Genomic DNA, 20,773 nt, shown 5'->3' with positions numbered 1-20,773 from the left:
AAACCGCTCCATTGAACAACTTGACATCCCTCCTTCAATAGAGGAAGTCCAAAAAGCCATTAAACAAATGAGTGCAGGCAAGGCACCCGGTAAAGACGGGATCCCAACCGAGGTGTACAAGGCCTTAAATGGAAAGGCGCTCCAGGCATTCCACATAGTGCTGACCAGCATATGGGAAGAGGAAGACATGCCCCCAGAACTCAGAGATGCCTCCATCGTAGCCCTATACAAGAACAAAGGCTCATGAGCAGCCTGTGACAACTACAGAGGCATCTCACTACTCTCCACTGCTGGAAAGATCCTCGCCTGTGTTATACTCAACAGACTCCTGTCATCTGTTTCAGAGCAGAACCTTCCTGAATCACAATGTGGCTTCCGACCAGATCGCGGCACCATCTACATGGTCTTCACAGTGAGGCAAATGCAGGAAAAATGCCTTGAGCAGAACCTGAGTCTCTACATTGTCTTCATAGACCTGACAAAGGCTTTCAACACAGTGAACAGGGACGCATTGTGGGTGATCCTCAGCAAGCTCGGTTGCCCAGCAAAATTCGTCAAGCTGATCCAGCTCTTTCATGTTGACATGACAGGGGAAGTCCTATCTGGTGGAGAGACTTCCGATCGCTTCAACATCTCCAATGGCGTGAAACAAGGCTGTGTCCTTGCTCCGGACTAGTCAACCTATTTTTCACCCAAGTATTACGACATGCTGTGATGGATCTAAACCTGGGCGTCTACATCAAATACCGACTGGATGGCTCACTATTTGACCTTCGCCGCCTGACTGCAAAAACAAAGACAACAGAGAGACTCATCCTGGAAGCTCTCTTTGCAGATGACTGTGCTCTCATGGCCCACCAAGAAAATCATCTCCAAACCATTGTGGACAGGTTCTCCACCGCAACAAAACTGTTTGGCCTGACTATCAGCCTCAGCAAAACAGAGGTGCTGTTCCAACCTGCACCAGGGAGGCCAACTAACCAGCCGTGCATTACAGTCGACGGCACGCAGCTTTCTAACATCAACACTTTCAAGTACCTGGGCAGCACCATCGCCAACGACGGGTCCCTAGACCACGAGATTAATGCCAGGATCCAAAAGGCCAGCCAGGCACTCGGGCGGCTGCGCTGCAAAGTCCTCCAACACAGAGGTGTAAGCACTGCGACGAAGCTCAAAGTGTACAACGCAGTGGTCCTCAGCTCGCTCCTGTACGGTTGTGAGACATGGACACTGTACCGGAAGCACATGAAGCAGCTGGAGCAATTCCACCAACGATCTCTCTGGTCAGTCATGAGGATCCAATGGCAGGACCGAATCACCAACCAGGAAGTCCTCGACAGAGCCAACTCCACCAGCATCGAAGTCATGGTCCTCAAAACCCAGCCACGATGGTCTGGACACGTCATCCGCATGGACCCACAGTGAATACCAAGACAGGTATTCTATGGTGAACTGAGCTGGACTCAGGAAACAAGGCCGACCAAAGAAAAGATTCAAGGATCAGCTAAAGTCCAACTTGAAGTGGGCTGGCATTACACCAAAGCTACTAGAACTCGCTGCCTCTGTCAGAAGCAGCTGGCGAACCCACATTCACCATGCCGCCACCACCTTTGAAGACGAGCGATGTCGACGTCTTGCCGCTGTGCGTGAACACCGACACCAGGAACCGCACCTCCTGTAACAACTGGCGTCCCATGCCCCATGTGCCAAACTCTGCGCCTCAGCCTTTGGACTCCAAAGCCACATGAGGGTACACCGTAGATGAAACTGCACAAAGACAATTGTCATTCTCAATCACTGAGAGACTACTACTACACACTACCCATTCATTCCATAAAAGGGCATCCTTTCGCTAGCCCATCCCCTTAGAGAGTGATGCTTATTTTTAGATTACTTCTCAGTGGTTTCGTGTTACAGGCCTTGGCATTATAACAAACTCCAAGGGAGTAAATGTAGATTCATTTGTAGTACTGGAATGTTGTTTTGAGCCCTCAGACAGCTTTGTGATCTTCTCAGTTTGAATGTTCCCTCCAAGGAGGCAGATCACCTGCTCACACTCACCCTGATGCCTGCCTATCCCATTCCACCCTTGACCGTGTCCTCTCCTAAGCCCACCAGAGGAAGTCTACCCAATATGCTGAAGGCCTTCTCCATTTTCTTTTGACTTTGCAAAGATACTAGTGAAGGATTCTTGTTGTCCACCTGTCATTATCTTGCCAGCCCATTTTGTCTTCCACTCAAAAAAAGGGAAATGTTGATTTAAATACTGCTTGAAACATGAATTTTCAGTTGTCTTGGTAATGATTCTGGTATTTGGAGATTCTTTTTTGTAATGGTGTTTGTTTTCATGGAATTTGGTCTGTGTCTCAGATTTCAAAGTTAAACATGGTATCTTATGACAAAGTCTGTCCTATGAGAATATATTACCAGTTACAGCAAATGCAGTAGGAGAGGTGATTTCCCATCACATACATGCAGGCATGTGAGAACAGGTACTGATCCTGAATTCAACTCTTAAGTCAATGCTTCAAACTGTGCACTATACTGATTGCCTCTAAAGAGAAGTAGGGTCAAGTGAACCTGTTGCCAAATGAAATATTTATAAAACACTTAGCACAGTGCCTGGTACATGGGAAGTGCTTAGAAAATGCTTTTTTCTATCCCTTTAACAATCATTTACAATATACATCACTTAAACTATAAAGTAGTTTTATCTAGCATTAAGCATTTTCAAAGCTCCCCCTTTCTGGAAATTTATTCTGTAAGGAATTAAATATGGTGAATTAAGCACTCAATTGACTAATCTAACTTGCAAATCAAGAAAAATGTGGTATATTGCAATGGCAATTTTGAAATCACAGAACTGTAGATTTAACACTCTCATTTTACAAATAAAGAAACAGAGGTTCAAAGAAGTAAAGCAATATGCCGTGTCACATAATCATTAAGTAGTAGAGCCAAGATCTGAACCCAAATACCAAGATCTGATGTAAGAATACAGAATTCTTCCCATTGTATTTGGCCAGGACTAGTCCTACTCGTAGAAGTTAAACATGGTTCTGGTTTATCTTGGCATCCTCCTTTATTTTTTTTTTGTTTGGTTTGGTTTGGTTTGGTTTTTAATTAATTAATTTATTTATTTAATCAATTTAGAACATTATTTCTTGGTTATAAGAATCATATTCCTTCCCTCACTTCCTTCCCCCCACCCTTCCCATAGCTGACGAGCAATTTCACTAGGTATTACATGTGTCCTTGATCAAAACCTATTTCCATGTTGTAGGTGTTCATTTAGAGTCTACATCCCCAACCATATCCCCTCAACCCATGTATTCAAGCAGTTGTTTTTCTTCTATGTTTCTACTCCCAGTTTTTCCCCTGAATGTGTATAGTGTTCTTTCTTGTAGATCCCTCCAAGTTGTTCAGGATCACTGCACTTTCACTAATGGAGAAGTCCATTACATTCAATTGTACCACAGTGTATCAGTCTCTGTGTACAATGTTCTCCTGGTTCTGCTCCTCTCCCTCTGCATCAATTACTGGAGGTTGTTCCAGTTCACATGGAATCCCTCCAGTTCATTATTCCTTTGAGCACAATAGTATTCCATCACCAACAGATACCACAATTTGTCCAGCCATTCCCCAATTGAAGGGCATCCCCTTGTTTTCCAATTTTTTGCCACCACAAAGAGCACAGCTATGAATATTTTTCTGGATGGGACATGTTAATCATGACAAAAAAATAGTATTGTGAAAAGCCTACATTAACTCCAACAGCATGGAATCCATGTATACTGGATTTTCAGAGACAAGAAAAGAAAGTATGGTTTTCATCCTCTTGCCTGGATTTGGAATCCTAACTAACCATAAAAGTTTTAAAGTCCATCCCACTTGCTTTTTATTTTTAAACATATGAGCCTCTACAAAAAGAAATGTCCTTTTTAAGGTCATACTTCCTGATTTGGGCTTTGGAAAATATTCCCATATACATAGAGGCCTAATTTTGAGATGGGCAATCCAGAAACTGGTTTTTAAGTAGGTTTATTGTCAATTGAGTGCAACATGTTTAACAATTTAAGATTCTTCTAATTAAGTCTTCTAATACATATCTAAACATCCAACAAGGGCTGAATTTGTCAGGTATACTGAAAAGAAGATTCTTGTTGGATTATGTGGCCTGGAGACTCCTTCTAACTGTGAAATTCTGTGAGTTGGATTTAGAAGAGATTGCGCCAGACTAAAACTAAACAAGTGAAGTTCTGATCTGCTAGAATGTGTTGGACCTTTGGAGCATTTAACATTAATTTTTAAGACGATAACATTAATTATGTTAATATTTTTTAACTTTTCATCTCTCAATTTAATTGTAGTCCCCAACCAGCTGAATGAAACATATAGTGCTTGGCACAAAATAGTCACTTACTTAATAGATATTTGTTGAAATGAGTTGAATATAATTGGTCCATGGAAAGGTCCAGCTGCATGATCAAGCACATGATTTTTATAATTCAACATTCTATAGTACTTGAGGAAAACAGCAGGCAAAACTCTGGGTCCAGATATGTCTTGTTTTTCTAATTCTATCACAACAAATAAAAGCACATGCCTTCTGGCCTGTCTACGCCAATGAAGTAACATCAGACTCGTGATATAACTTTTCTGTCACCCTAAGAAAAATTGGAGAGTATATTTGACCTGCAAATGAAAGTAAGAGAGAGTTTTTCCCAAGGGTATCACCAATAGTGAGATGAAATCTTGTCCTTCTGTGAGGTTAGAATAACTTTTCTTTTTATTTCTAGAGATAATAGTATAAAATATAGCCTTAACCTAAACCTTTTGCCCATTTAATGAGATAGAGCATCAGATTAGGGTTTCACTCATTTAGAGAACTCTTTAATGAAAAAACTCTTCCAATGCAGGTCAGCACCTTTGCTGCGTTTTAAAAAATTGCCTAGAGAATTGAGATATTATGTGACTTTCCTAAGACATCATTTCCTACCCATTTTCATGATCTATTTGCTTTGATTCTTTGGGTACCAAAATTAGAAATATGTTAGCTCTATGACTAAGCACAGTTATTCAAGAAATAAATGTGGAATATATCCCTTTTATAAATATGTAGGTGGGTATGTTTAATGAACCTATCTGTGGAGACTTTGAGTCAACAGGATATAAAAATACATGGGGCCATTTCAAAATTGGAAGAGTTGGGGCTCTGGGCCAGCGTGCTAAAAGAACTATTAGTCTTTTAAGAACAGAAAAAATAAAACAAAGCTTAGCACCTAGTCTGCAAAATGAGTTAGTTAAAATAACAAATTACCAGATGGCCCAATTCTTTCCACCAAAGGCCAAACTCCATTTGGGTTTTTCCCAGTCCCATTTTGGTCTGCAGTGGCTTCTTCAGGAACAGCCTCCTGGTATCAGTCCTCGGCCTCAGCACACAAGGCCAAGAGGCAAGCTCAGGAACATGCATGACTTGGCCAAGATAATTGGTAGTAGAAAGATAGAGTGCTGGGTCTGGGGTCAAGAAGAACTGATATCAAATACAGTCCCAGACACTTATTAGCTGTGTGACCCTGGGCAAGTCACTTAATCTCTCTTTGCCTTGGTTTTCTTGACTGCATAAATAATAGCCCTTATCTTGAAGGGTTATTGTAAGGATCAAATGAGATGATATTTGTAAAAAGCACTTAGCCACATGCCTGGCACATAGTAGGTGATTTAATTAATACTAATTCCATTATATTTCATTCTCTGCACTGGTTTGTGATGGTCCAGCCACAAGTATTATTTGTGAAGACTCTTAAAATACAAATACCCCTATATTATTATTTAGGAATTATTATATATTTTGTGGCTTATCCAGGCCTTTCATTTTTTTCTCTTCCATTCCCTCTCTTTAGGCCATTTCATTCAATGTTGATGTTAATATCAGAAAATAGGAAGGAGAATAAAAAGTTAGCCCTCCACCCAGTTGATAATGATATTTTAAAAGAGCTGGTATAAAAAATTACATGAAGGAATAAAAAAAGAAAATTAAAATGAGGCATTTGGATTCCCTGAGAATTCCAATTAACCAACCATGCTCATGGCCATGAATGACTTACAGTTGACTCTGAATATCTTAAAAGGATATTTTCACTGAGCTCTTATTTTAAACCATTCTTTTTAAATAGCTTTTGTTCTTTGCAAGACTCTCTCGAGAATGTTAGGGTGTAAAATTGCTTTCCAGATTTATTCTGCTCATTGGGGAAAGTATTGATTTTTCTTTTTACAGTTAATGAAGCCAAAGTCATAGGAGCTCCATTTTCTCTTTTCCTTTTCCACAATATAATCACGGCAGAGAAATAGCATGCTATAATAGATGACAAATTAGCCTGAAAAACAGGAGGACCTGGGTTTAAATCCTGCCTTTTCAATGCAACTCAATAAGATTATAACTTTCATTGCTAAAGTTTTCTTTCCCTTCCTGGGGGTTCCCTTACCCCCCAAAAATCACAAGTGCTTCTTACCACCATCTCCAATCTTGGTGCTTCAGGACCAATGCACAAACAATGCATCCTCATCATCTTGATGTATGTACCTCACCTAGCTTTGGACAGTTTGGTTTGCAACAGCTAAATGAATTTAGTTTGGAGTTTACTATTTGTAAAAGGAACTATTTGAGGTAGGTCATGCTTCCAGGATGCTAGTGTCTATCTATTTGGCTTATTTAACCTTTAACTTCATTGAATATCTATGATTTTTACTGAAAAAACTTTAATATGACATAATTTCTTCAAAAGAGACACTTTGCAAAGAGAGTGGGAGACCTCGGCCCCAAGTCATTTAAATATACAAAATATTGCTGCATATTTTTCTGACTTTGTGGCAGGACTTAGGCTGGATAATTTGAGAGCTAATTTGTAGTGTGAACTGCTGAGTCAAAAATTCTAATTTTGCCTTCACTGGAAAACCATTTTCTGGTCAATATTTTGTTCTAGCAAACACAATCTTGGTCTTTTCAAAATTTAGAAATCAAAGAGAAGGAATGAGTATATGTGGTCTGTTTGGTATGTTTTTGCCTCTCTGTTTGCAAGCCTTAAGGCACAAATTTAGATTTGGGTCTAGGACAGATGAACCGAGTGTTCACACCCCAGATCTCATTTAGATCACCAGATTTGTTTGCCAACACAAGTTGGCTTTCATTTTATCTTTGTGTGTTGGAAGGCAACATATAAATATAGAGATACATTTGTGGCAATATTGTACTTCTGCAAAGTATTTGCTTCATTTTCAACAGATTAAATAAAACATAAACTGGATTTCTTCCACATTTTGAAGGTTACCTCAAAGTCACATCAAAAGAGTTACATACAGTCAAGGGAGTGAGGCAACAGTTTCAGTAGATTTTGGTTTCATTAGATTTTGGTTTTTTAGAAATCACCTTGAGCATTTTATTAAAAATTAACAAAAAAGGAAGAGACACGCTTATCAGTCTGTAACAAATGTGGAGCTAAAATATTCTGTCTACTTTGTTCCAACGTAAACAGGAAAATTGTTACAAGTCAACTCAGGTGCCAAAGAACAACTCTTTTTTGAAGCCCCAAGAGGAAAAAGACACATAATACGAGCCTCAGAGGTAATTTACATACTCAAAGATAATTTTAATATTTCATGAAGATTTAATAGTTTTTATAACTTATTTATTACATTTTTGATAACCACTGATATGAGGAAACAAGAAAAATGACAATTGAGGAAATGATTTCTTGATTAGGAATGTTTGAAACTGCTCTCCTTAATTTCTTACCAGGTTATTTGGTATACCACCAGGACAGCAAGGCCATTTTCTTTTTTCTTTTTTTATTCTAGTGCTATACTAATTAGGATTAGGTAGCCCCTTCCCCCTTCGTTTTCTCCATGAAGGCTTGCCACTAGGGATCCCTTTCCTTCCAATCCCATCGATCTCTTCAACTCTCTGCAGCTATTTTTGAAGTCAATGAACCATATTTTTCCCCTGACTGAGCTACAACCTGATTGTAGGTTAAGCACATTCAGAAATTGTTAACTCTTTCAAGCACTACCTGGACTACAGTTTCCATATATTCAACTGAATCTGAATGGTCTGGAAAGATAGTAAATATGACTTTTGGCCAAAACTGTTTCATTTAATCCTCAGGGGAATTTTTAGGCCATTGGAGAATCTGATTCACTAGTTTGCTATATAGTTTAGGATAAAAGGAAATAATAATTAAAGAGGAAGGAAAAGATAAAATATTTTATAGTGCTTTTTTGGAGGGACAGTTAGATGACTCAGTGCACAGAGTGCTGAGCCTGAAGTCAAGAAGACCTAAATTAAAATCTGGCTTTAGCCACTTAATAGCTGGGTAACCTTGGACAAATAACTTAATCTCTTTTGGCCTAGGAAGTGGCCAGTTAGTTCAGTGGATAGAGAACTGGTCCTGGAGTCAGGAAGACCTAAGTTCAACTCTGGCCTTAGACACTTTCTGGCTGTGTGACCCTGAGCAAGTCATTCAACCTTTGTTTGCCTTAATACACTGGAGAAGGAAATGGCAAACTACTGGAATATTTTTGCCTGAAAAACCCCATAGACATGCTGCCCTAGGGGTCATGAAGAATAAGACATGACTAAATGACTAAACAGCAGCAACAACACATGCTTTAAGGTTTGGTAATATTTTTCATATGTGTTTTTTCAAAATATTCATTCTTATAAAGAATGGTGTAGAGCAGAGATTGAGGTTCATTAGTTATAAGCCATGTTGTGGTTTAATTGGGAGACACTGGGCAAATAGTTCATCCTTTCTCTTCCTTAATTCGCCAACCTACCAAAGGTATTTGGTATTAATAAAGTGTGTAAAATGCTTTGAAATTGTTAGATATCAAATGCTAAAAGAAATATGGGGTACCATGAATTATTATGCTCTATTATTTAAATTTAACTACTTTCAAATGCAATAGAGTGAATGAAAGAAAGGTAGTTGCTGATATCAAAATTGTTCTTCCCCTTAGCATTTCTTGCTCACTCTCCCCAAATCCCACCTGGAAGCGCTCTGGTTGGTAACCCCAGGCAAGTTGTTTAACCATTCTGAGCTTCAGCTTCCTTAGCTATAAAGAGAAGAGGCTATTCTAAGATCCATTCCAGTCCTAAATCTATAATGCTATAATCCCTCTTCATAACTGAGGTTCAAGGAAGTTAGCCATCTACAGTCATAGCTAGGTGGTGCAGTGGATAGAGCACTAAGCCTTCATCCAGGAAGACTTGTCTTCCTGAGTTCAAATCTAGCCTCAGACACTTATTAGCTGTATGATCCTGGACAAGTCACTTAACCCTGTTTGCCTCTATTTCCTCATCTGTAAAATGAACTAGAGAAGTGAATAGCAAACCACTCCAGTTCCTTTGCCAAGAAAATCCCAAATGGGATCACAGAAAGTCAGACATAACTGAAAAATTACTATATATCACCAACAAAAATAATCACATGATATTTGGGTTGTAAAACAGAACTAGAAATCAGTGTCTTCTTTCTCCATCAGTGCTCCTTGAACTTGACCAGGAAACAGGGTGGGGCAGTAGAGAAATGTTAGATTTAGAATCACATGGCCTGGGTTCATTTCAAGTGATTCTGCCACTTCTTACTTCTATGACTTTGGCCAAATCACTTCACTTCTCCTCATCTATAAAATTAGGGGTTTGGTCTAAATTATCTTTGAAGTCCTTTCTAGCTCTATTTCTTTGATCATGGGATTTTAAAAACAGTATTATCATATGTTACAGCTTTCATGATTTGGGAGCCAGATTAGACATTGAAGTTCTTGAGTCATCATACTCACTCCTTAAAATTTCTATAAAAGGAAACTTTGAAAATTCTTAATACTGGGACAGCTAGGGGGCAGCTGGGTAGCTCAGTGGATTGAGAGCCAGGCCTAGAGATGGGAGGTCCTAGGTTCAAATCTGGCCTCAGATACTTCCCAGCTGTGTGACCCTGGGCAAGTCACTTGACCCCCATTGCCTAGCCCTTACCACTCTTCTGCTTTGGAGCCAATATTGGCTCAAAGACAGAAGGTAAGGGTTTAAAAAAAAATACTGGGACAGCTAGATAGTACAGTGGTTAGAGTGCCAGGGTTGGAGACAGGAAGACCAGATTTCAAATCTGGCCTCAGATACCTCCTGGCTGTTTGACCCTGGGCAAGACACTTAATCTTGACTCTCTAGCCTTTCTTGCTCTTTTGTCTTAGAACTGACAGTAAGATAAAAGGCAAGAGTTTCAAAAAAAAGAAAAGAAAATACTTAATATGGTACAATTTTAACCAACAGATACAAGAAATTATTAGAAATCTCAGAACTCTGTGAGTTATGGAATATATGCATTATATATATATGTGTGTGTGTGTGTGTGTGTGTGTGTGTGTGTGTGTGTGTGTGTGTGTGTGGAGAAACTGAGGCACAAAGAGGTTAAGTCACTTGCCTAATGTCCTAGAGCTAGGAAGTTTCCAGAGTACTATTTTGTGCCAGGAACTTTCTAACTCCAATCCTCTTCCCTCTAAACCTTCCTGACAATACCTTCCCTGACTGAAGAAAGGGCATTAAGGCAGATCATCTCTTCAAAGTCCTTCTAGTTCTAAAATCTAGTTCTAAAATCTAAAATCTAAACTTGTAAGGGTTTTTGGGGGGATGGCAACTATCATACTGAGTATTCCATGTTTTAATATTATTAATCACAGCTTCAGAAAATGGGTTCCAGTGAGCACTTGCTTCTTCTAGGAAAATGTCTTTATAGTTAGAGGGAAAATGAGCACTCGACCTGAAGTCAAGAAGGCCTGAGTTCGAATTTGACCTCAGATACTTACTAGCTGTGTGACTCTGAGCATGTCACCCAATCTCCATTTGCCTCCTTTTCCTCAACTGTAAAATTCAGATAATAATAGCACCTAGCTCCCAGGGTTGTTGTAAGGATAAAATGAGAGAGAATATTTGTAAAAAAAAAAACAAAAAAACACTTAGCACAGTCTCTAGCATAAATGCCTCCCTTCCCCTAGCACTGCCTCTGTCCACAGGGGTTGCCATTCAAGCAACTCCCTCCATGAACTTTCCTCTGCATATTCTGCTAGGGGTCTGAACTAGGGGAAACAGTTCCAAGACTTAATGCCCTCTCATTCCCTGTTACAAGAGCTAGGGCTACTGATAAAGCCTTTTATGCAAATGCAAAAGGGAAACACTTTTAGAGAAAGAAAAAGGGTGAATATGCCAGAGATGGAACCTACAATTTCTCTCTCGATACCTTTCTTGGTATCTATTGCCTAGAAGAAAGGATATGAGCATTTACTAAGTACCTACTATGTTCTAAGCTCTTATAAATATTATTTTTAATAATCAAAACCCTCAATAACCCTGGGAGGTAGATGTTATTGTTATCCCTATTTTTACAGATGAGGAAACTGAGGCAAACAGTACTTAAGTGATTTGTCCAGGATCACATAGCTAGTAAGTGACAGATGGGAGATTTATTGGTGGAAGCTGAATTCCAATAACATGAAAGCTTTGATTCTTAGCAATAACCAAAAGAACTTACATTAAGTTTTCCTAGGGGATTTAGACTTGCCTGTTTTCATTCAAGATTCATTTAAGTGACTGAGTTCTGATTTGAACTCAGATCTTCATGACTCCAGGCCTAGCTCTCTATCCTCTATACTGTCTAGCTTCCTTTTTCTTCAGAAAGAAAACTATTAGCAACCCAGTAACAGTCCAGTGGGAGAGATGGGTCCCCATTTTACCTACACAAAACTGAGGAAGGGCAAGAGGAAATGAGCATCTCAGCCACTACTTACAAACTCCAAAGCAGCATTTTGTCTGCTCAATCTAACACAATTTTCCTAGCAGGGTGCTATAAGAGGGCCAGCATGTGCACAGAATAGAATCTGCATTTATCCCTGAGCATTAGAAAAGGGGTTTTGAAATGGACTCATCCCCCATTATCACTCTGACTAAAGTCCTTGCTGTTCCTCCATTTGTAATTACACCTCCAAGGAGTGAGAGTGGAGAATAGCAGAAATCTAGGCTATGTGCTGCTGGAATATAACAATTTACATTTCCCCCAGGAGCAGATTGGACTTCGATGTTAGCTACATCTTTCTAATTTTTTTAGTTATTTTTAAAGTGTTTTAAGGTGCTTCTCTAAAGAGAGCCATAATGCCTAGAATATAGATCTTGACTGAAAATGAGCATATCAAAAACCCCTGGGAAAACTTAATGGAACTCCTTTTGGTTATTGCTAAGAATCAAAGCCTTTGCATTATTGGAATTTCGCTTCTACCAACTGAAATCTCCCATCTGTGCATTTCATGCAAAGCTGTTTTCCAAGTACAAAACTTGTATACAGACCAATAGAACTTGAACAGCTGTATCAAGCCACATGGTGGCCCCCACCAGGGCATGAAGTAATTAAAAAGACAGTAGAAAGACAAAAAAACAAACCCAAAAAACCAAACTTACAACTATGGCAGTTGGTGAGCACAAGAAGCGAAGAGATTCCTAAATGGCATCATCATGCACCAGAAAATCCCTGAGACAACCTAGATTATCACTTTTACAAAACCATTCATCTGGATCAAAACTGAAAACTCTGATCCATTCTCTACACATTTTTAACTGCCCAGTTTTCTGGCGTTGTCTACAGCAGTGAGCCAAGGGTGTCTCAGAAGGCTGTGGAATTATTGCAAGAGGTCTACAAATTCATATATGTGCCTGCCATACATTGACAGTTTTCTCTTTATTCAGCTCCAACAAAAATATGCCATATTCAATACACTAAATAAGCAAACATCCAGTTTGGGGATTCTAAGCAGATAATAAGAGTGATGTAGCCAAGAGATACTGAATGTGTGACTTTGAGCAAGCCATTTAGGGACAATTTTATAAGTGGGAAAGGAAGGAAATAAGAATCTATTAAGTGTTTACTATGTTCCAGGTACTGTGCTAAGTGCTTTACAAACATTTTCCCATTTGTTCTTCAAGACCATGAATTTCAGAAGAGGTGCCATTTTGTTGTACTGGTAGAAGTGGCTTCCTCATCCAGATATTCCCATATCAGTGAGAAATAGCCAGTCTATTTCCTATTCCTAATACTAATAGTAGTAGCTAACATTTATATAACATTTTATAATTTGTCAAGAACTTTTTATACATTTTTCTCATTCAATTATAACCTCAACTCTCTGAGGTATAATTCTTAGATGAGGAAACTGAGGCTGAAAAGGGTTAAATGGCTTGTCCAGAGGCCCACAGATTGTTCAAACTCATGCCTTATTCACACCTAATACAGCAATCTATCCACTAACAAGATTTCTTAATACATATGTATGACCATTTCTCAAATGTATGTAGATACCATAGTGATATATAAAATACTTGTTAGTCATTTCAGTCATGTTCAACCCCATTTGGGGTTTTCTTGGCAAAGATTCTGGAATAGTTTGCTATTTCCTTCTTCAGATTAGTTTACAGATGAAGAAACTGAGACTAACAGGGTTAAATGACTTATCCAGGAACATATTAAATGTCTGAGTTCAGATTTGAACTCAGGTCTTCCTGACTGAAGGTTTGGTGCTTTATACTCTGCACCACCTAGCTGCCCCAAAGAAATGACAAGTTTCTTTGAAAGTGTTACTGAATTCACTGTAGCTTTTTCTCATGTATTTTTCAAATCAAGAGATAATCATTCTATACAGCAATATTGTGGGTATTTGTGATATGTTCTGATACTAACAAATGGTTTTTATACTTTAAAAAATTGAGGACATTGTCTAAATCAAAATATATAGTTTGCTACATCTTCCAGTTTTTATCTGGATATTTGACATCATAGAGACATGACCTTAGAAAGACTTGGGACATACTTCTTCAAAGCTCTTTATGTAACTTAAATTTCTACTTTAACAAATATAGATTAATGTCCTAATTCATATACTTGCCAAGCACTGAGCTGGACTCTAAGGCAGGAGAAAGATTAAGGTCATGATCATTGCCCTCATGGAGGGCATATCACAATCCAGTGGGGTCCAGTGATAGGGTTAGTTCATGTGCATATATATATACAAAATAATACCTGAAAACTGTCCATAAAAGGCAGGAGCCAAATGATATTTGGAGGATGTATGTGGGGGGGGGGGGGGAGTATTAATGATCCAGGGAATCAGGAAAGACTTTATTGAGAAGATGGCATTCAAATTGGGAGAGTTGAATTCAATCAGGTAGAGGGAATTTGAGGCAAAGGGAAGAGCAGGAGCAGAAATACAAAGATACAAAGAAATACAAAGAATGGGAAAAGTATGGGAGACATCAAGATGTCCTTTTTCTCTGATGGGTTAGGGAGGAAAGAAAGAGAAAATAGATTTCTGTTTGTTTTTCTTAACAAGAGAAAAGTGGGGGCAATGAATTGACATATGTGAGGAAAATCATATGCACTTTCAGATGATGTCACTTTTATAAATTATCACCTTTTTGTTTTACTTTGTTGTATCTCATATTCTCGCATTCACGTAAGATGCACAAATTAAGAGATGTCTCCATCCCAAATGTTTGTATGGGTTATTTGTGACCTATCTGTGGTAGCGCCTTCCAAGCTTATGTTGATCTGATCAACCACTGTCAGTCACACTGTACATTGACTCTGAAATACTGATGTCATTTTTGGTCTTCTTTAAGTATGACAGACAACAACCAATTTTGTCATAAAAAGATCTCTCACAAAGTGGAGGAGCCATCTCTAAATGGTTGTAATATCCAAACAAAATATATCCAAGAAAGTTCTTTTAAAATAGATGATAGATAAACTGTGAGACTGAATGAGATAATTAAAGGAAAGGTGGGGGAAAGGGTATGGGTCCAGAACCTAAGAACTACACAAACAACGGAAGTCTATGCAATTGTCACTAGGAACTGTTTCTTATCAAAAAGTTTCCCTCCTATTTTGAAAATAAAAAATGACAACACCTTGTTCCAAATAGGCTAATTTTCTTTTCCCTCTCCTTTTAAAGATTGAGAAGATAGAATGGGACACATGGACATGTGTTTTGGGTCCTACTTGTGAAGGAATCTGGCCAGCACACAGCGATGTGACAGATGTGAATGCTGCTAGTCTTACCAAAGATTGCTCCCTTCTAGCCACAGGAGATGACTTTGGTTTTGTCAAATTATTTTCATATCCTGTAAAGGTAATAAAAGCAAATAATCACTTTTGTTCAATCACACAAATAACGTGGTCAATCTATAATATTAATGTTGGTTTTTAGATATTATTGTTATTTTTAGGCTATTAAATATATTGTCAAAATAATAATAAATCATATCATTTGTAATTTTATACCTATTTATGATATCTAAAGAATCTTAAATTAATAATTTTTTACAACTTAAACCAAATTCTCCTAGTGTTTTTGGCCATTCCCTAAGTACTAAGAAAAAACACAAAAATCTAGTTATTTCATAAATTGGTGGCGTGGCATTTCAAATGGCTCCCTCGTGTGCTAAAAAGGTTCATGCAGCTTTCTTAATTGCCTGACTTTGTGCCAAGGAGTAGTAAAAATAAGGAAAGAAGCAGTCTCATTGGACAATATCTGCCGGAGCAAGCAGTCTTCAACACATATGTCAAAGATAGAGTGTAGGTCAATCTTCAGGTGTACTGTTGCTGGTTTCTGACATCTTCCTTGCCAACCCTTTGCAAAAGAAGCCACCACCTAATTAACACATTTCCACATCTGCCTTTAATCTAGCCCCATGCATTGAATGTATTCAATATTCATTGTTGTGAATTCTTTACTTCTCCCAGTTCCCTTCTTCCAGCATGCCAGAAGAAAAGGTGTTGGAAACTTGGTACATTGTCAATTCCAGGACTGTACTGCTTCAATAATGAACAGAAAAATCTATTTCTATCCTTTATAAAGTTTCTCAAAATCTCAGAATTGGAAGGATCCTTAGAATTTATCTGCTATCACCCATATCTAAGCAATTTCTACCATAGTACCCTTGACAAGTACTCAGGCAGCCTTGCTTAAGTTAAATATCTTATGATGAAAAAAAAAAAAAGGACCTTATGGTGAATGCGGATCCTACTACTGCCTTTTACATCTATTCCACTTTTGGTCACTTCCTAATTGCTAGAACAAGGTTTTTTTTTGTTTGTTTGTTTGTTTGTTTTTTGTCACATCAAGCAGAAATCTACCCATGTACTTATTGTCTTCTGGGGCTAAGCCAAGCAAATCTAATCCCTTTTCTAAATGACATCACTTTAAATTCTTGGAAGCAGCTATTAGGTCCCCTCTTTTATAAACTAAACAAATTCCTTCAATTGATCCTTGGATGGCATGATGTCCAGGCACCATCCTGGTCTCTCTCCCTCCACTGAGTATATTCAGAATTGTCTGTGTCATTCCTAAAATGCTGTTCATGTAATTGAGTTTACAGTATACTAAAATTCATAGATTTTTTTTTTTGCACACTGCTGGCTACCCTGAACCTTCCAACCCCCTACCGCATGACATTGATTATTTAAACTATATAGGACTACCCCTATCTCTATTTAATTTCATCTTATTAGATTTGGCCCATCATTCTAAGCTTCTTGCAAGTAAGAATTATCTTAACTTTGGCCTTGTACCCCTAGCACCTAGCACAGTGCCTGCCATATAGTAAATGCTTAATAAATATTATTGGTTGATTGATTGATTGACCTTTGGATCTCCCTCCAATGTCCTAATTGCTTCTCTCAGTTTTATGTTATCTTCAAATTTGATAAGCATTTAAATTAGGGCTTCATGCAATTTATTGATAAAAGTCATAAACAGTACAGAGGCAAACTCAGATCTATGAAGTAGTCTACTAGAGATCTCTCTCCCAGGTGACACTGACCCATTAGTGATTACTCTTTGGGTACAGTCATTTATTAATTTTGAAATCAGCTAACACACTATTATATGGCTCTCATCTCTTTCATCTTCTGCATAAGGACTGTGTGAGACTTTGCTGTAGGTGATGCCCAGCAGATGTCACTATGGAGGGCAGTTTGGGAAGGAGGACTTTTTTACCCCTCTCCCTGGGGAGGAATGGTTGGAATTGTTTTTCTTGGCCATGTCTGTCTCTACCTACTGAACTCCACTCAGGACATGCATGACCTTCTCTTTAAGGTTTCTGCCTATATTCTCTTCCCTCTCTCTCATGTTCAGAGGGCAGAAGTCAGAGAAAGCCCTGGGTTCAGAGTGACCTGACTGCTTGGAATAAGTTCATGAGGGTCTTAATCCATGGCAAAGGTTCTGGATCCTTCTGGGTTCTCCTCTCTACAAAATATAAAAATATAGATTATTTATGAAATCCATAAGATTCTGATCCCCTACCCACCAAGTCATTCTTTTTCATTAACAGATTGGAAAGGAGACTTCCCAGAGAATTAAATTTGTTGTAATTAATCATCCACAGATTCCCACACCACCCACTTATGTCACATACATTTTCTATAGCCAAAACACCAATTCAGGATGCCATTAAGTTGTCTTATTTGTATCTAGAAAACCATTCTTTTTTTAAAGACAAGTAACCAGTAATCAATATTTAAAATATCAAATAAACACTTAGTAATGAACCATGCTATTGGATCCATAGGACAACTAGTTGACAATGGATAGAGCTGGGCCTAGAGTCTAGAACACTCATCTTCATGAGTTCAAATTGGCCTCAGATACTTCCTATCAGTGTGACCCTAGGTGGGTCACTTAATCCTGTTTGCCCTGGTTCTTCATCTGTAAAATGAGCTGAAGAAGGAAATGGAAAACCACTCCAATATCTTTGCCAAGAAAGCCCCAAATGGAGTCACAAAGAGATGGACACTAATGAAAACAATCGAATGACAAAAAATTGATTGCAAAAAGCAGCACAACAGAAAGAAGAAACATAGAGGGGAGAAAATAGCAGCATTATTCCAACAATTTCTCTTAGTAGACATAATTCAAATAATCCTTGCCAGACTCTCACAAACTAGGGAGCCAAAGAAAGGAAAAGGCTCCAGCCTTTACTATGTTTAGAATCATTCTCCTAGAAAGTACCCTCCATTTGCTGCTGCTGTCACTAGATAGATAGATAGATAGATAGATAGATAGATAGATAGATAGATAGATAGATAGATAGATGGATGGATGGATGGATGGATGGATGGATGGACAGATAGACAGGCAGAGATTGTAAAGATATAGAGAGATTTCTCTTGAATATTCCCCTTGCCCCTCAGTCTAATCCTGCAGTAGCTTCATCTTTCCCTCAAATGGGAAGAAATACACTAGGAACTTTAGAGACAGAGACCCTTAACAGATAGAAAGTCTAAACTTTGACAGAAATTGCCAGATAAAATGAAGATATACTGTTTGTAGCATATTCTAGTCTATCAACCCTGTAAAAAAAGAAAATGAAGTTAATCTGGCATGACCTGTTATTGTTGCAGCAATAGTAACCACTATTCCCTTTTCTAAATGTTCACAAACCATCCCTCTCATATATTCTAGAACTTTATTGTGGGTTTACTATCAATCTCCCTGGACTTTAAGTTTAAAAAAATCTAACTTCTTCCCATTTTTGAAAGTGTGCACATCATTTGCCTGTCTTTAGTTTCTCTTCTCTGTGATCTCTCAAAGTACACTGACAGTAGTAGCTTAGCAACTGTATCTACCAATTCTTTCAGTACTTTGAGATGTAATTCATTTGATCCTAGTGAAATCATTTCATAAAGAACATCAGGGTTCTCTCTTACCATCTTCTCATTTATTGTGTTTTGACAGTGTTAGAAATCATTTTTGGCCTATTCTTCCTAATCTGAAGATTACTTATAGGGTATACTTATAGATAGAGAAGATACTTATAGATCATCTATCTCTTTGATCTTCTTGTCTCCAATATTGGCGTAAAAATCCTTCTTCTTGTCCTTAGCATTTTTTTTTGCCATCCTCAGCTCATTTTTAACATCAGATCTCCTGACACTAACAGGACTTTGCCTCTCCTTATGTTTATCTTTTCTCTAAGTTCCAGTTAGTTATAGAAGATATAATCTCTTATATCTTCTATCAACCAAAAATGCTTGGGGGTAGGAATTACTTCTGACCTAATAATGGATAATATTCAGTAGATTATTCTATTGTCTTCAGTAAGGGAGATTTTTATTTGTTCATTTCAAGACCCTTGGGTTATAGCGGACTTTTTTTTAAGTCACAGACCTGGATAGAAGCCTCTGTAGAGAGAAGTTAAAGAGGCAATTGGAATCTCCTAGAATTGTTAGCTTACATACATTACTGATAGATAAGAGAACTGTTATCTTACATACATAAGTGATACATGAGATGATAAAAATTCTGTGATCAGAATTTTTAAAAAAGATTTTCACACTAAATTTGTACCTTTTGCATATCACAATAGGCTTGATCATCTGAGTAAAACTATTTTTCATGTATTTAGTTATTTTTAGACACACAAAGACTCCCCCATGCCAACAGATGTCTGAATTCCTAGACTAAATCATCTGCTCTAATTCTGACTCACTTCATTTAAATATCTCTGGCTTGTGGTAACTTACCTTTCTTAACCTTTTTGGTTTGTCATAGATGCTGCAGCTTCTGCTTATATAATTTCCAATGTAGTTTCTTTTTTTTTTTTAAACCCTTACCTTCCATCTTGGAATCAGTACTGTGTATTAGTTCCAAGGCAGAAGAGTGGTAAGGGCTAGGCAATGGGAGTCAACTGACTTTCCCAGGGTCACACAGCTAAGAAGTGTCTGAGGCCAGATTTGAAACTAGGACCTCCCATCTCTAGGCCTAGCTCTCAATCCTTTGGGCTACCCAGCTGCCCCCCAGTATAGTTTCTTAAATAAGCTGCTTACTTAGAATTATGCACTGGCAGGTACAGCTGGGTAGTTCAGTGGCAAGTCACTTAACCCCCATTGCCTAGTAGTTATCACTCTTCTGCCTTGGAACCAAAACACAGAATTGATTCTAAGATGGAAGGTAAGAGTTTTTTTTTTTTAATTAAATTTAATTTAATTTTTAAAATTATGTCCTGGGAAACCCAATAGAAAAATAATAAGGAATAAGTAGAGGTTTAAAAGGAACATACAAAAATAAGCTATGTAATCTCCAGATTCCTTGTGTTACAGGGCCAACATGCAAAATTCAAGAAATATGTGGGGCACGGTGCCCATGTCACCAACGTCAGATGGTTGCATAGTGACTCCGTACTGCTAACTGTAGGCGGTGCTGACACGGCTCTGATGATCTGGACAAGAGAGTTCGTAGGAACCCAGGAAAGTAAATTGGTTGACAGTGAAGAGTCAGATACAGATGCTGAGGAGGATGGAGGTAATCGAACACCACAAATAAACACATTCATTTCGGTTGTGCCTCCTTATCTGTATCTCTTCCTGCGTTCCTTCACCAAAGCTGCAATTTCTAATTTTGTCCCTTTTGTGATTTGAGGCTACGACAGTGATGTTGCCAGAGAAAAGGCCATTGACTATACCACTAAGATCTACGCGGTAAGCATCAGGGAAATGGAAGGCACTAAACCCCACCAACAGCTGAAAGAGATTTCAATGGAGGAAAGGTATGGCAGTCTATGGTTTGTCTGTGTTCACAAGGTCCTTCCATGATATTTATCCTGTTACCTGCCTTTGGCTGTACATTAATACCATTTCTTATTTATCATCTGGATATTCCTGACCTCGAAAAGGGCCCCTCGAGTTGT

The 20,773-nt window shown here is 38.3% G+C and overlaps 1 protein-coding gene across 1 annotated transcript in view; it reads left to right on the top strand.

Moving 5' to 3' along the window:
- Positions 1-20,773, top strand: part of EML6 (EMAP like 6) — a 336,902-nt gene that overhangs the window by 271,858 nt on the left and 44,271 nt on the right. Inside the window, exons 25-28 of the mRNA XM_001375291.5 lie at positions 7,533-7,621; positions 15,040-15,216; positions 20,187-20,388; positions 20,506-20,632. Coding sequence (XP_001375328.2) covers positions 7,533-7,621; positions 15,040-15,216; positions 20,187-20,388; positions 20,506-20,632 — 595 coding nt within the window. The remainder of the gene's footprint in view (positions 1-7,532; positions 7,622-15,039; positions 15,217-20,186; positions 20,389-20,505; positions 20,633-20,773) is intronic.

This window comes from Monodelphis domestica, chromosome 1 (genome assembly GCF_027887165.1).
Source record: "Monodelphis domestica isolate mMonDom1 chromosome 1, mMonDom1.pri, whole genome shotgun sequence".
Classification (NCBI taxonomy): Eukaryota; Metazoa; Chordata; class Mammalia; order Didelphimorphia; family Didelphidae; genus Monodelphis; species Monodelphis domestica.
The sequence above is the reverse complement of the archived record's forward strand: the minus strand, read 5'-3'. Positions and strand labels throughout refer to the sequence as shown.